Consider the following 16203-nt stretch of genomic DNA (forward strand, 5'->3'; position numbering starts at 1 on the left):
AATACAAAACCCCAAAGGCAAATCAATGCTATCAGTACTTCCACAAACCACACTCTTAGAAAGAAGAACTTCATTAGTGTTAACGGCTGTATTTTATTATTCAGCAGAACTGTTATCATTTTCTTTTCCAAAAGGAAAAAAAAGATGTACTGTAGATGTGTATATCAAAGCTCAATTTCCCCATGTTGATGTTTTCTCGATGAAAAGTCCTTTACCAGTGGAACCTTGTATTTCAAAGTTTATTTTCAAATATGTATACCAGGGTTTCCGCTAGGATTTTTTCTTGCCGGTCCGGTGTCTGGAAATAATTTATTTTACCGGCAAGTTTGTAATTTATCCTTTTTTTTAAATATTTTTTTCCAGGCAAAAACCGGTAATTATCGGATAACGGAAACCCTGATGTATACCTGTATTTTATTTACTACTGAAGTATCACAAAATAATAACAAGATTAGGCTGAAAGGGGATAAACACCTGGTGATTTTCTGGTATTTATTTACAACAGAATGAAGGCTACTGGAATACAGACCCACGTTCTTGTTTGCCTTGGTAACCACTGTGCAATTGGTCCCAGAGAATGAGTTGCAAAGCTCCAGATTACAGAGCACAGTTCTGTCATAAAAGAATGACAACCAGACATCCAGTTCTTTTGGTATGAAGGGAGGGAAAGGTATCTAAAAATGCACAGCAAGCTGGTGAGGTTCAAGTGTAGTTACATTTCCTCCACAGTGATCTAAAGCATTGTTTTAGAAACAACGTAATGGCAGTAAGAATTCATATATGGAACAGTCATATATTAAATATAGTTCTTTGATGACAGTAATATTTATTTAAATAATGCACAGTGTATATGTTAAAAGACTGAAATGGACTGTAGATACAATGAAAAATAAATCATCAAGTTCATCATTGGGAATACATCCAAGAGCAAAGCAAGGAGATTTTTGTCTCACAAGAACAGACATGGCAGACGCCTGACCCCTAGTGGTAAAACTCAGGGGTGCTGTCAGAATCTACTGTAAATATCAGCAGCAATAAGTGTACGCATGAGCAAATTACTTGTGACAAAGTGAAGCCTTTGATTTCCCCTGATCACACTGAGAGCCATTTACCCCCCTCTAAGTGAAGGTTTGCAAATCAAGGCCTTAATTAGAGCCAAATGCAAGTATACCCGTTTTCCCATGTCACTGTTTACAGTGTCTGTCTGTTCATTTTAGGAACTCTGCTGGGCCTCAAGGTTCTACCAGTAAAAGAAGCAAACATGAGGAGCCAAGAAAAGAGAGATGGGAGGAGGCTTCAATCAGAGCCATACCAAGCTACACAAAAAGACAATCAGCTCATTATCATCATTTTCTCTCTCATTTGAAAAAAATTACTGTACTTTCACCTCTGCACACACGTTCATATCTATTTCTAGCTGCTTGATTAAAAGTATCCCACTGTTGGAAGCCCCAAGGATAAAAATGGAAAATGGTTAGGCTTGTTTAAGTTTTCTGTCCTTCAACATGTATGAAAAAAGAAGCAAAGAAATAAAGTCCTCGTATGAATATTGCATCACTTAAATGGTAAATGAAACATGCAGGGTTTGCTCATTAGAAGAGCTTGGCCCTCTTCTTCATGTCATTTCGTTTCCAGAGTGGCAGCCGGTCAAATTCATGGATCTCCATCCCAAAGATGTCAAAGAACGCCTCCGGGGACAGATGACGCTGGGGAGAGATTGGGAGATCCAGAGCAAATGGAGAGACAGAGAGACCAACAGACAGACAGATGGAGAGTCAGCCAGCTGTTGCAGGCACAAAGTGTATTGTGAGTAAGGCAAATACTTTAAGTCTACACTTCATAGACTACCTCCAGTCTTGTTCTGTCCACATCTCTAGGTAGTTTAGTGCGCCCTCTGCTGGTGGTCATGAGCATTTCATAAGGATAAACCTTTAAAAGGAAGTTTTAATTGGTTAAAGTACACAATACTGTACTGTACAATATATTACACAATTTAGAGAGAGACAAGTTTGCCCTGATTTGTGTTATTACCAATACCTAGATCTCTGCTATCAACATCCTGACTTGTGCTGTAACTAATAACATGATTTGTGCTATTACTCACACCTGGATCTGCCAAATTACTTAAGTCCTGATTTGTCTAATACATACTACAATGATAAAAGATGACACTTCAACAATTTTGCTTTACTTTACAATTACTTCTTGTTTTTAACTGAAACGGCATGCTTTTCACAATATGTTAACTTTTTCATATCTGAATTGTCTTTTCGACTTTCCAAAATCTCATTGTCTATCATAGAGACTTCCCTAAGGATTTGTTTATCCACAGTAGACTCACTCAGCCTATCCTTCTTTCATTTTGGAATGAATATATACTGTACTGTTCCTCATTCACAAGTCCCCAATCTAGAAATTGTGAGTCTATGATGCTTAATAATGTATAATCTCTCACTATATTAAAATATGAGGAAGCTGTTTTGAGTTGCAGTGGTTTTAATACACATAAAATGTGATTATGTTGTGGTCATCTGAGCCCAGTGTCTTACCAACATTTAGGTCTACACATGGACTACATCCTGTATGAGAGGTAATAAGTTGCTGAGAAAGACAACAGAACTGAATTTATAGCTTCCAAGTGCTCCTGTTGAAATTGTCATTGTCCCAGTTACGAAAGGGTAAATAAAGAAATTATTAAGTCATTATTAATGTCCCTTTTTGACATCGCTGTAGCATAATGTTACGGTTACTATACAAAACTACACTTGAGAAATTATCTTAGCTAACACTATGCTGAAACTTTTGATTTAAGTTTTAATTTAATTTAATCTTTTCCCTTTTTATCTGCTTTTGCAGCAGATAAAGCCACAAGCAATTTTTTAATTCCACAAGTAATTTCCTGACTTTTTGGCAAGACAAATAATTGGACTGAGCATGGATGTCAATTATTTGGAACTACAGATCACAGAAAGAGAGATATCTGACATAACACCGACCTTCATAAATGATGCATGACAGCTGACATTAAATTGAAAATCAAATGAAAGGCAATTCCAAAACTATAAACAGACGTTACACGTGCACTTACTTTTGGTTCTAACATATTTGGCATGGATACTCCCCTGTCCATTCTTGCTCCGGAAACATGACCATCTCTGGCAGGCTACATAACAGAGCAAATAAACATAAAGGTGATAAAACAGTGCAACAGCACTCCTCAGGAATACCTTACACACTCACTCAAACCTAAATCTTCCACCATTCATTCAATCAATCAGGTTATCACCAGTCATTGTGTGTGTGTGTGTGTGTGTGTGTGTGTGTGTGTCTGTGTGTGTGTGTGTGTATGCATGTATGTGTGTGGGTGCATGTCCAAACTTCTTAATGATGCTGACACCACTGTCACTAAAAAAGAAATGCAAAATGGCTACAGCCGTTTCCAATGTCAGTTAAACTACAAATGTCCTGATTGGACAATTGTTACACATTTAATAGTAGCAAAAAAATGTGCAGCACGTTTCACCCAACAATGCAACAAGCCTCCGCATCAATATAAACATCCATGTTCATGTGCATGCATGCTGATGAAATGACATCTTCATGCATGAAATACACACCTGGAACTCTGCAAGACAGAAAAGAACCAAAAACAGAAATTAATAAACATAGTAATGCAATGATTTTTTTTTTCTTTACAAAACCTCTTTGTGTGTGATGTTCACTGAATGGATTCACCACAATATCCATACGTTTTGTATTCACAGTCCACAGTATGGGTTCCATCCAGTCAGTTTAGTAGTATGTAAGAGCACATTTTATTATGTATCTCTAGAAACAATAAACATGATGGCAGCATTATGCACAGGATTCTCACCTCTGGCATCCCGATACACGTCTCCGTAGCTGTACTGTGTGAAGTCTGTAGACTGAGGCTGCAGCAATAAAGACATAGGATTAATAGAGGCTCTTTAGCAATGCACAGAATTAATAGCTACTGTGGCTGTCCAAAGTGAAGGACTGCAGGAGAGGAGACACACCACAACTGTCAATGAAGTATTCAGGAACAGAGACACATAGCATTGGTAGTGACCATATCGGTGGAGAGTGTTCACTCTGTAGACACATATTCAACTTGAATGGATACACTTGTGTTCTATTGTGCTGGATGTCACTCTGGATAAGATGTCTGAATGTAATGTAATGTAATGAGCAGTGACACACAACATTACTAGAGCCCACAGCTGTAACTGAAACCTTCAAGAGCAGAGACACCCAGTTTTAATAGTGACTACAGCTGTAAATGAAGCCTGTAGGAGTAGACATATGGTCAAAACAAACACTTGCCCCATAGGTGGAATACAGGTGTTCACAGTGAGCAGATGGTGATAGTCACAGAAACAGTATATTAATGTATCTGAAGGCCAATACACTCTCTGTTCCTTAAACTATTCCGTAGACACATCTCAACTTCCACTGCCTTTTCAGTTTTCACGGCCTTGTAATTGGACAGTGTTAAATAAAAGCCTAACCCTAAATAAAACTATTATTTGACTTAAGGGACTTATAAAAACTATATAAAACCCATAAAATATGTTGTAAGGGGTCATCATAATGAGTATCAGAGGGTCAAAGGTCATCAGCTCCAGCTTTCTTACTCTGTGAAGGCCGTTCCGCCCGTAGCCAGGTAGGGAAGATGTTCTGGATGTTGAAGAAGCTGGATCTATATACAGTATAATATAGTATAATACACAATATCAGTTCAATTTTTAACAAAGAAGAATTTCAAAGTGAAAAAATGAAAACATAAGGAGATATACAGTCAAAATAAATCACACATATTATTAACACACATACTACAACCTCGCATATCACTACATACATGTTCCCACCACACATGCTAGCATCAGATAGTATCATAACATGCCTTTTCTGTTCTCCATAAGAGGGTCAGTACCTGCAGTGCAGTTGGCCTTCTGGGAGCTACACCGTGGAGCAGACAGGCTGCGACTGTACCGCTCCTTCTCCATCTCCTCCTTCAAGATCAGCTTACCCAAACCTGACTGGATCTGGGCAAACCATGGGGGAAGCACATGGGTCAGACATACAGTACCAGTCAAGAGTTTGGACACAATCACTCAAGGGTTTTTCTTTATTTTTACTATTTTCCACATTTTGGAATAAGCTATAAAATAACACAAAATGAATTACACAGTGACCAAAAAAGTGTTAAACAAATCAAAACTATATTTTAGATTCTTCAAAGTAGCCAAAAATATTTTTAAAATTAATTTTTTATGGAAATAAATCCATATGTAGGAGTCAACTTCAATATTTATATTTTGTCTAAGAAACAAATTTCAGACTTTTAAGCATAAGTCTTTAGATCAAGATGTGTTTGCAAGCATGTTTCCCATTATCTTAACCAGGTGTGGCCAGACTTGTTACTGGTAATGTATACACAATACCAGGACACTCAGTGGGTGTAGAGTAGGAATGTGGAGTTGAGAGGTTGTAGAATGATTGGGTGTGGAGTACTGAGGATACAGAGTAAGTGGAACAGAAAGAGTGAGGGTAAACTCTAACTTTATTAAGATGTTCTTCCTGAAGCTGTCGTCGTTTCACTAGCTCCTCTTCCTCTTCCTCTTGGGATCGACGGCGCCCGTCTGACCCTGAAAGAGATCAATCAGATAAAACTACAATATCTTCGCATCAATATTATTGAAATGTTTCTTGGGTTCAAAAGGAGTATGAAATCAAAGTTTGCCTCCACTCTTTTCTGTGATGTTTATTTGCTTGGCGAATGACTGGGAACACAGACAGAGAGACTGAGAGACAGCTACAAAGGCAGGCAGACTGACAGGTAGGCAGACATGCAAACAGACATCCCTGTGATCATCTTTGCATTGCCTTTATTTTGGCACTTCTGTAGTTCAGTCACACCACAATTTCGTTGCACCCCCACCGTGCAATGACAATAAAGTCTATTCTATTCTATTCTATTCTATCATTTTGGTTTGTGTAGATTAAAGAGGTTTCCTCTGATCTCTTTCATGCAAACTACGGAGACCCCCAAGGCTCTGGTTTTGGAGCTCCGCTCTGATGCATGCCAACGCTTAAAAAGTATATGGAGAAACATAATGTTAATTTTGTCATTACTATGGCACATGATATGCAACTCCACGTCTCAATAAAATCAGAGGAAGCTCTGCAAGTGGATGAACTAATAATATACCTTAGTGAAATTAGAAACTGGGTAATTGCAAATTTTTCATTACTAAATTCTGACAAAAGAGAAATGATGCTTCCTGATACAAGGCAGTTCTGTGATGGGGCGTCATGATTCATGCTAAATGGCTTTTCTTGTACTCTGAAAGCAGATGTTAGAGGATTTGGTGTATTATTAGACCAAGCATCTCTGGAATCTTATGTGAAAACATATTCAGACTGGTCTTCTGCACTAATAAGACGTTTCTTACATATAGTAAATAAATAAATAAATTAAATAAATACTTATCAATGCCTTCATCTCCTTAAGGCTTAACTATTAAATGTCTTATTGACTGGCTGTCCAAACTGTATTCTTCCACTCAACAGTTTGTCTACAACGCTGCTGCCATGATTTTAACAGAAAAAAAAGATCACACATCACTTGTTGTAGTGTCTCTTCACTGAACTCCCTTTCACAAACATAGCTGACTTCTTCTGCTCTTTATGTCCAAAGCAATTATATTGGTCAGCACCATCATATCTGAGTGAGTCTACTGTTAAGTATAATCCATATAATCCTGCTGAAATTTTACAGTATCAGATGTGTAGTATCATCGGTGGCACATTTTTTGGCTATGGGGCCCCTAAAGTATGGAATACCTTATCTCATTATGCATGGAATAAAAATTCCACATATACTGCAGCACCTCCTTTACTCTGGACCCCCGATCAGTGAACAATTCCTGTTCTAAATCCCAAACCTGTTGCTGTTTTCTCCTATCTTAATGATAATACTCTTAATATCAGTTGAACTGTAACTTGTGTACATCTGCTACAGCTTGCTCTCTTTTTGGATCAGCTAAATTCAATAACCTGCCAAAAACACAAAGCAGATTTGCTCTTAAAGCTCTTTGGTTTCCACCAGGTGACAAAGGGCAAAGCTGCATCTTTATTCCTCACTTATGAATCAGTTTTGTAGGCTATTCAACCCCTCAAGTGTAAATCATAATGTAAGATGTAAACGATACTTTACTATTAGTAACTATTTCATCAGAAAAAAACAGTTTGAGCACATCTCGTTGCTTCTAATACTATCACGCTGAGTAAGTCGCATTTTACTTTCCATCACCTCATAATAACTTGCACTGTTTCTATGTAAAGGTGAATCACTCTACCAATTCCTCTTTTGAGAATGCTACAAAAAGTAACATTTGATTGATCCAATTACAAGTTATATGTGTTTTATGTTTTACTGTTAGGAACATATGGGGTTGAAGGTGTCTCTTGTGACTGGGATAGATTTCTGTTCTGACATTTCCTAATTATACTGCATCTGTTCAGATACATTTTAAAAAGAATATATTGATATTGACAGCTGTGACTACATGTTGTAGTACAGAACTATTTTCACAGCAATCTAGATATAGTTGTGAGATCAGCTCGTCTTTAATCACCATGAGCATAAAAACAAAGTGCAACTAACAGACTTACATAAACAAATATAAAAAGTATCTGAAACTATCTGCAAAATATTTTGTTGAACTTAGTCAAATTAAATTTAAAACAAAGAAAAACCTACAACTATAAATTGAGGGCATGAAAGCCCAATTGGACCACTGGCTAGTTATGACTTGATCTGGTCAGCTGCTTGTCCTATGGGGAGCTGGTTTAGCCTACCTAATGCGGCGAGGGAGGGTGGACAGGGCCAGTAGTCTGTCTCAATCTTTGGCATTTGGTCCGGGCTGGGGGCGTGGGCTGCAGGGAACTTGGCAGACTTGATGATGTCATCGGCAGACTTGCTTTGGGCTGCGAGGGCAGCTGAGTCTAGATTGACAATCAGGGGAGCTTTCAATCAAAGAGAAACCAACTTGCCATTCCCCTGAGGTCCGGTCCCGCCACCATTTATCCTTCAGCCTCACTCTGTCACCCAGACGAGTGAACCCAGATTGATCCCACTCTTTCTTATATATATTATATATAAATAAATAATGCTACCATTTTTCACGGTTAGGACTGCTCATTTCGTGTTCAGGGGGACCTGTTCCATGGGGAAGGGGCAAAAGCTGAATCCCATCAACAGTCCCCCCACGAAGGCATGCAGTGGAATTTGACAGGCTGACAGGCTTCCTCTGACGATTGTGTGATATATGATGGGGCTGCGTGCAAAGGGCGCCGGAGTAAAAGGGCTATTACACAATGTGGCACCCGAGGGAGGAGCCAGTCAAGTTATTTAGGAAAGGGGATTGTGCAGTGCAAAGGATTAGGGTTTACACAACATGCAGACTGGGTTCAGTTTGGACGGCCCTGTGTTATTCTGACATGGTAGCAGGATTTCCCAGAGCATTAAACAGTGCGCATGCTGAGGATTTGCTCAAGCTCTGAAGTCCTATTAGTGACAGGACATCAGGGAGCCACGCAGTGGTCACAGTAACCACTGCACATTTCAAGAGGAATGTGAAAGCCGCTTGGCTTTGCATGTCTCTTATTAAATGCTTAATGTGAAAATATGGCTATCACATTCAAAATCAGAAGATACCGAAAAACAAACTACATTCATAAAAGATCCATACAAGACTTTTCTCTTAACAATGTAAGCAGAATTCAAATGCTTTGGATCATTGCTTCCATCAGGGAATGGAGATATTTTTTGGCAAGCTTATTTACCTATATTATAAATGTCACTATAAATATACAAGAGAGGAACTGCCTGTTAGTGCCTCTGTTTCATCACACTAATGATAAGTTCCTAACTTGTGACAGAAAATAAAAAAAAATATATGTGTTATTATTATTATTATTATTATAATTATATAAAGTTTCTGAAACTCTCTTGATTTTTTTACATTAATTTTAAGTTACTTACTAATTTTCACTGTAATTAAAAGTGCAATATTTTATATTGAAAATCAAACATCAGCTTTCAGGATTCAGAGATCAGTGCACAGTGTTCAATTTCAGTGTGTCATTATCAAGTGACATTAAAGAGTATGAGGTCACAACATACTTACAAGTGGTCACATGACATAGAATGGGATGTTAATGAGCAGAGAGGAAAAAAACAAAAAACAACAGTTAACAGCACACAAAAAGCACACCTTCACACAACAGACAGTAAACATCGCCACAGTAATATAACATCCAGCAGAAAGTATTACAAAAATGCTGTCAAACTGTTCTGGCCTGCAGCTCAGTGAAATCAGTGGAGCGTGCCTGGAAACACATATAAATTGTGTGGGGCAAAATCTCATTCTCTTATTCTGGAGATCTTACATTACCCTATGAAGATCATGTACTCCCAAATTAGAGATAAGATCATAACAAATCCACAGACAGCAGAACGTGATTGATCACTGATATTCCTTGCACTCTGGCAAACCACCAGACAGCAGAAGCCACTAAAGTATGGGCATCCATTAAGATATCTCCAACAGCATTCTAACTGCAAAAGAGATTAGGCCAGGCATAGGTGACAGAAGCCATGCAAACACATGCAGGTTCAAAGCAGCATGAAGAATGATGTTAATGACCAATGTTCAAACAATAGGTATGGAAAGCAAGTAAACTTGTAGTCATTCTAAAGAAACACCTTGCTGTTGCAGGTAGAAACAATCAGATTACAAGACAAAATCAAACAAGTTTACACCATTAGAGTATATGTGAGCATTAAAGTTTTCCAAGGGTACTTAGATATTACCTGATGTGAAATATTACAGTAGGACTTAATTCCTCATCATGCATAAAATAAAGCTGCTCTACACTGCAAAATGAACAGCTCAAGCCTTGAAAATGATCAAGTAGTCAGAGACATATATCTTAACTACAAATCCATATACTGACCAAATACAATAGATATTAAAAATTAATTGGCAGTAGTAGGTCATGTATGATGGACTGAACAAGTAAGAAAATGCATCATGTCACATATTTTCATTCCTACAATGGCAATACACCTATTATTTAGCTTATTATTAATTATTTATTATTATTTACACCTATGAAGTTAAAGTCCTTTGGGGTGCTCAGTTTATGCAAACATGTCCCCAAGCTTTGACAACTGCTTTTCCACAAGTTCTAAAAGATCTAATCAAACATCATGGTTGTGAATAGATCTGGCCTTAATTAAATTCAGCAGAATACTTACTTGATCACATTTGCTAATTACCATCCCAGTTTTAGCCCATTCGTCTCATTTATAGATATACATGTGAGCAACCTCATTTGTAGAGGGCAAAGGCACAGAGCAGTTCTTAACACCATCCTTTATGACCTTCCTTTACATATTTTTACACACTGCACATGTAATCCTTTAGTAAATGGCTATGGGCATCAGAATAACATTTAACTCTTTATTTACTTTATTTAATGATGTCTGAACTGTTAAGCAGACTGCAAAGCACATCAATTCTTCTAAGAGCAAACACAGAATAACACCCTAGACAATAATTAACAGTGGACTGCAGCTCTGATAAAGTTGCAGTGGTTTTGATATTGCAGTGTCTGTCTACCATGAGAGACAGAGGTATGAAGGTGTCAGTAATGAATCAGACATCACATCATCAGAAAATTAATCCATATTATTGTCCTTGTTTATTAGTTGCATCAAAAATCATACATTATTTTTGCCTTTTTACCATCACTGTATTACACAGTATCCTATCAGAATGTCTGTAGATCATTGCAAAAGCAAAGAGAGAGGGAGGCTAACGTGTTTGTTTACCCTGCTGCTTATAGATAGGAGGTCTCCTGTATATGTTCACTCCTTGGTCTGAAAAAAAGAAAAGGAGGACTGGGTCACAACTTAGAGTGTCCATCGGATAACGCATGACTCACAGTAAAAAAATCTCAAATAACTGACAATAAATGACAATGCCTCCCCATGCAGAGGTATCACTGATCAATAATCCTAAAAAATACTAAATTAATGAGGAATGGCCTGATCCTTCATTGCTTTCAAATGTTTTACAGTAGTATCATAAGTTGAGGGTGTCTGGATATACTTTGACCATAACAGTATGTAGACATACTCTGACCAAAAACACTGTGTCACTATGGTCAGGTGTGGTTATCACCTTTACTAATGACATGCATACACACAGATACACACTGACCCAGCTCTAATTCATGAGGACAGAGGCCAGAGGTCACACAGAATTCACCTGGTCTGTGGAAGTGCTGAGGTGACCGTGACAGTGTGGGTGTGTAACTATGGCGACTGTAGATGGGCGAGCCAATGGAGCCTTGGCTGGTAGATCTGTAAATGATGCGGTCCCGCATGTCATAAACCTGTGAAAGCAATTATACAAATATTAATCATAATACTTTGCCAATGAGAAATAAATGGATAATATATATTTTAACAGTATCTCATGGATACTTGATGAATAGTGGATTTTCTTCCAGTAATTTCTTTAATCTCCACTCACATCAGTAGAGGGTGTGGGAGACCGGGTCCTGGGAGACTGAAAGAGAATGACATGATCAGTATTGCTTTACCTCCAACTTCCAAAGACAATGAGCTCTGAGAAGATGAGAATACATGGAGATGTTACTGCAGTGCTGAAAACCAATATGAAAGAATTAATGTGATGGAATGTGTAGAGCAAATGAGAGTGGGTTCCTTGGTACATTTATCATGTGCCACTGCAAATGTTCTTAATATATCTGTGCACAAAATTGAATCAATGCAGCCTGACGTTGTATTTAAAAATACAGCTCAATGGATAGTAAAGATGTATGAAGTTTAGATGCAGCTCAAAATACAGCTATGTGTGAAGAGGTGAATCCTGTTAGAGAGTGTTAGAAAGTGTGGTATAAGAGAATGTATAGGTATGACAGAATGTATATCAGAGAGTATTATTTGTGTATCAGAGAGATTATTGGTATTATAGAGTATCAGGTTTGGATTACAGTGTGTATTCGCATTAGAGTGTGTATTTCTTCAGTTGTGTAAGTGCATTTGTATTAGTAAAGGTACTAAAGCAGTGAAAGTACTATCTGTATATTAGAGAGGACATTGCTTGTATAACCAAGCATGTATTAGTACTAGAGTACTAGACGGTGTGTAGTGGAGTGTATGAGTAGTAGAGAGTCTTTAGTGTTAGAAAATATCAGGGACTGCACACACTTCTTTCCTCAACCAGAAAGGGGTACAGTTCTCATGTAGGAGTCTAAGGCTGTCAACAGAGAGGAAAGTCAGCACTGACCAGAATAACAACCATCTTCAAATGCCAATGAGTGAGTCCTCCAGTCAGTGCACAAGATAACAGCAGTCATTTGCAAGTATAGATGTATACAGTAAAACCATATAATAAATAGTCAGTCAGTGGAAAGTCAGAGGAAATACAGTTTAAACACAGTTTTTGTGAATTGTTTTATTTGTCTATTTAAATGTCTGTGTTACATTCACAAGGATGAATGAATTCCTTGTTCGTTCACAAGGATGACAAAAACCTTTGCTAGATACACCTCACTCACTCACAATGCGAGCAAAGCACTTTGTCAGGAGTCATCACTCAGCACAAGGTCTGTTTCTGTCTGAGAGGTAAACATACGTCATTATTTATTTTGTAACAACCACACACCGCTGCTTCATACTCCCTTGTACTTACCCTCCGAAAGCCATTCGCCTCCAAAACAACCTCAAATTAGTAATACTAAATGAATTTATAGTTCAGATGCATACTTTTATGCAGCAGCTAGACATGCAGTGTTAGGAGGCTCTGTGAGAGAGGAGGCTGGCAGCGGGTGAATTACCTCTCCCACACTCTGCCTCTCCTCCAGCGGGGCGCTGTAAGAGGGCTCATAGGTTATCAAATCGGGGCGCTCAATGTCATAAATGGCCTTGACTTTGGGGATGGCAGCTAAGTCCCTGTAATCAAGGATCTCATTGTCTACTTTTGCCTAGGGAAACAGACAAACATACAGACAAGAGAGAGAGGAAGTTACACATGGAGGAACAACATAGTGTATCTGCAGATAGATATTGCAGCTGTTCATGAGGCACCAAAACAGTGTGTTTATCAATGGATAATTTTCTCTCATTCTGGGGAGTAGTGACGTCAACTGTTATGAACTAGCAGAGTCCCCATTCAGTTAATAGTGACCTTTTAAAGAAATTGTGGAGTAAAAATGTTCTATGATTTTGAGATGTTTCACTATGACTCAGGATGTTTCATTGTTGACTGTCTGGGTCATGGTGTCCAGCACTGTTGAACCCTCATGAACGCTGATCAGTGCAGAATGGAGGAAGTCTTATCACTACAGCACAAAGAAAGACCTTCTCCTCGAGGAGCAGACTGAGGCCTTAAATCGACAGGGGTACATGATCAACTGAAGCCCCAAAGCCACAGCCCATACCCCTATCTTCCTGGCCACACCCAAACCTCATGTTTATTTGCCCATACCTTCTGCTCTACTATCATACAAAATACCATATGACACATGGTAAGGGAAATCCTAAAGGGGAGCCGGGGTACAGGGGCACTAGAGTAGAAGATTTGGAGAGGAGTGGGGATGGAGAGGGGACTTTTTGGTCTCTGAGAAGATTGTATGGTCGCTGTAAGACTACCCTACTACTCTCACTTTGCCCTGTTACTGGAAGACCATCCTGTTGCTCTCACTTTTCCCTGTCACTTTAAGACCACGCTGCTACTCATTTACGTGGTCACTGCAGGGTTAGTGGTGTCTACCTCCATCTGTATCCATCCATGTTCTGTATCACAGAGCACCCTGTCATCATTATACTGCACTCACACATGTAATTCTATCAGTATTGGTAAAACCTAAATAAAAGTTGTTTGCCCATGTGTGAGGCAAGGCACAAACAGAACTTACACACGTTTTCAAAATTTTGTGACATTCATGTTGAAATCTCTGTTGAAGGTAGAGTTGATTTTCTGATTGTGTAATCATGGAGATAAATCAAAATACTTATAAAAATACTGTATATGACTGATTTATCAAATTACTTGATTTATTGGATGTTTGGTAATTGGTAGAGGTGAATAGTTATTACATAGATGCCTGATCCATTTATTGATGATGTGATTGACTGGCTAAATAACTGTGTGCCACCGAGAACAAACGTAACTTACATAGATGGTGTGACCCGGTGAGCCAGGTATGCTTGAACCAGGTCTGGAAGAGATACTCTCGGACGAGGACCTTGTAGGCTGCAGGGAAAGGGACCAAGTTTAGTAACCTTGGAGACAACAATAAAGCAGGACTTTGGGTCTCCAACAGCGAGAATCTGACCAGAATGAAGGTGTTGTCATTTTCGCTGTTGTGAATTCATTCTAATCACACACATGCACACACACATCTAGGAAGCCATTCACCTAAACTTCTATTATTTCATGTCAGATGGAGAAAGAAGAGTATAGCATATCACAAATAACCCAAACCAATGAAGGAAAAGAAAGTACAAATAAACTTTCCTTTCAAAGCTCTTTTTATACCCATAATGCCAATGAACAGAAGTTCTCCGCTTACATCAAACACAACTGTTTCACAGCGGCATCATACATGATATGAAAGAATTCATATATGACTTCATGCTCTCAAATAGTAAATTTTAAAAAGCTAAATGCTTTCTAATGAGAACACACAGGCTTCCAATGATATATTTCTAAATGTTTCTGAAATCATATGTGAATGTGATCTTTGACATGAGTGAGTGCATTTTCACAGCTGTAAAAGCAGGATTGCCTGGAGTGACTCTGAAGCCAAGTCATGAAAAAAATAGATATTTGTCACTCAGTCTGACGCACCAATGGTTGTGGGTCTGCCATCAGCAATGGAACATATTCAATGTGACACATGTGGGAATTTCAGACTCGGTGCAGAGTCTGAAGCTTAGCAGTACAGAGCTCCAGGTCTCCCATTAGCCCTTAAAAACACAGCTACAGCTGTGAGAATCACACACTACCACACACCCGTGGAGGTCACTATGACCCTGTGAGTTCAATCTGATAACGGAAGATTTCAAACAAAGCAGTCATGTCTGGAGTTTGAGTGGAAGCCATTCATGATCTGAAATGAGAAAAACAGGAAGCTGCAGTGCAGACTGACTCTGCCAGGGGACAGAATGGAGCCTCCTGTGCACAAAAGAGAACGGAGTGATGCCATTGCACAGCCAATAGTGACTAAGGTACCTGCCTTTTGGACTTGTGCAGGTGCATTACTGACCGTGGTAAAAGCTGGAGGGGAGAGGAAGGAACAGGGGGAGTCACAAGGGGGTCAGCCTTGAGCCTGAGACCTCATTTCCCAGAGTGCCTCACTCTGCCCTACTATCTCAAACCCGAGACCTCTTTTCTCAGAATGCCTTACTCTGAGAAAGAACAGACTGACTCAGGTAAAGGCTGAGGTAGGAACAGACAAACCCAGGTACAGACTGAGGCAGATACAGGCTGACATAGGTACAGAGTACATGTACTCAGGGACAGACTCTTACCCTATGTTTCTCCTCGGTTCGGCTGGAGTTCTTACAGCCTGGATGCCAAATGGTGGATCCTGTGAAAAGGAGATAAACGACTTAGCATGAACTAGAAACTTCATCTGCTTAAAACCAGCATCATCTACAGGACAGTTACAGGTAAAGGGCCGTGCTACAAAATCCAATGGCTCACGGAGCTCCCCTGTAGTGTACATAAGGTCCGGCTAATTAATGTACCCTTAAATAATGTTTCTTAGCTCTGGTCCTGGGGATGCAACACGTACTATATGCTGTTCCAGCTGAGCTCTCAGTTAAATAGATTTGATTGAGCTATTATTTCAGTTTTCACTTCAATTTACCTTCACTAACATATTTGCTATTAATTCTTTGTTGTAGACATGGGTCTTTGGAAATATGCTTGTTCCAACAGAAGGATACACAAGGTGTTATAAATTCCTTAGAGTCCCTTAACAAATTATACAGCACAAAAAAGTACTAATTAGTTACTTTATGGGGTCTAGAAGAAGTAATAACATTTAATAATGCTTAATTGAGTATGCTTC

General features: G+C 38.8%; 1 protein-coding gene across 4 annotated transcripts in view; it reads right to left on the reverse strand.

The window, feature by feature from the left end:
• Positions 1 to 462: 462 nt before the first annotated feature.
• The window catches only part of LOC118789833 (actin-binding LIM protein 1-like), a 51063-nt gene continuing 35322 nt past the window's right edge, over positions 463 to 16203 (reverse strand). For 2 of the 4 annotated variants that reach the window (XM_036546502.1, XM_036546500.1), the window contains exons 8-22: positions 15659 to 15717; positions 14301 to 14378; positions 12961 to 13107; positions 11631 to 11666; positions 11364 to 11490; positions 10925 to 10972; positions 7885 to 8031; positions 5584 to 5669; positions 4955 to 5066; positions 4656 to 4720; positions 3875 to 3932; positions 3618 to 3625; positions 3089 to 3163; positions 1849 to 1929; positions 463 to 1706 (exon numbers count right to left, since the gene is read on the reverse strand). In XM_036546502.1, the coding sequence (XP_036402395.1) occupies positions 1593 to 1706; positions 1849 to 1929; positions 3089 to 3163; positions 3618 to 3625; positions 3875 to 3932; positions 4656 to 4720; positions 4955 to 5066; positions 5584 to 5669; positions 7885 to 8031; positions 10925 to 10972; positions 11364 to 11490; positions 11631 to 11666; positions 12961 to 13107; positions 14301 to 14378; positions 15659 to 15717 (1241 nt within the window). In that variant the 3' untranslated portion in view covers positions 463 to 1592. The remainder of the gene's footprint in view (positions 1707 to 1848; positions 1930 to 3088; positions 3164 to 3617; positions 3626 to 3874; positions 3933 to 4655; positions 4721 to 4954; positions 5067 to 5583; positions 5670 to 7884; positions 8032 to 10924; positions 10973 to 11363; positions 11491 to 11630; positions 11667 to 12960; positions 13108 to 14300; positions 14379 to 15658; positions 15718 to 16203) is intronic. The other 2 variants (XM_036546501.1, XM_036546504.1) reach the window with 2 other exon arrangements.

The sequence above is a fragment of the Megalops cyprinoides genome, chromosome 15 (genome assembly GCF_013368585.1).
Source record: "Megalops cyprinoides isolate fMegCyp1 chromosome 15, fMegCyp1.pri, whole genome shotgun sequence".
NCBI lineage: Eukaryota > Metazoa > Chordata > Actinopteri > Elopiformes > Megalopidae > Megalops > Megalops cyprinoides.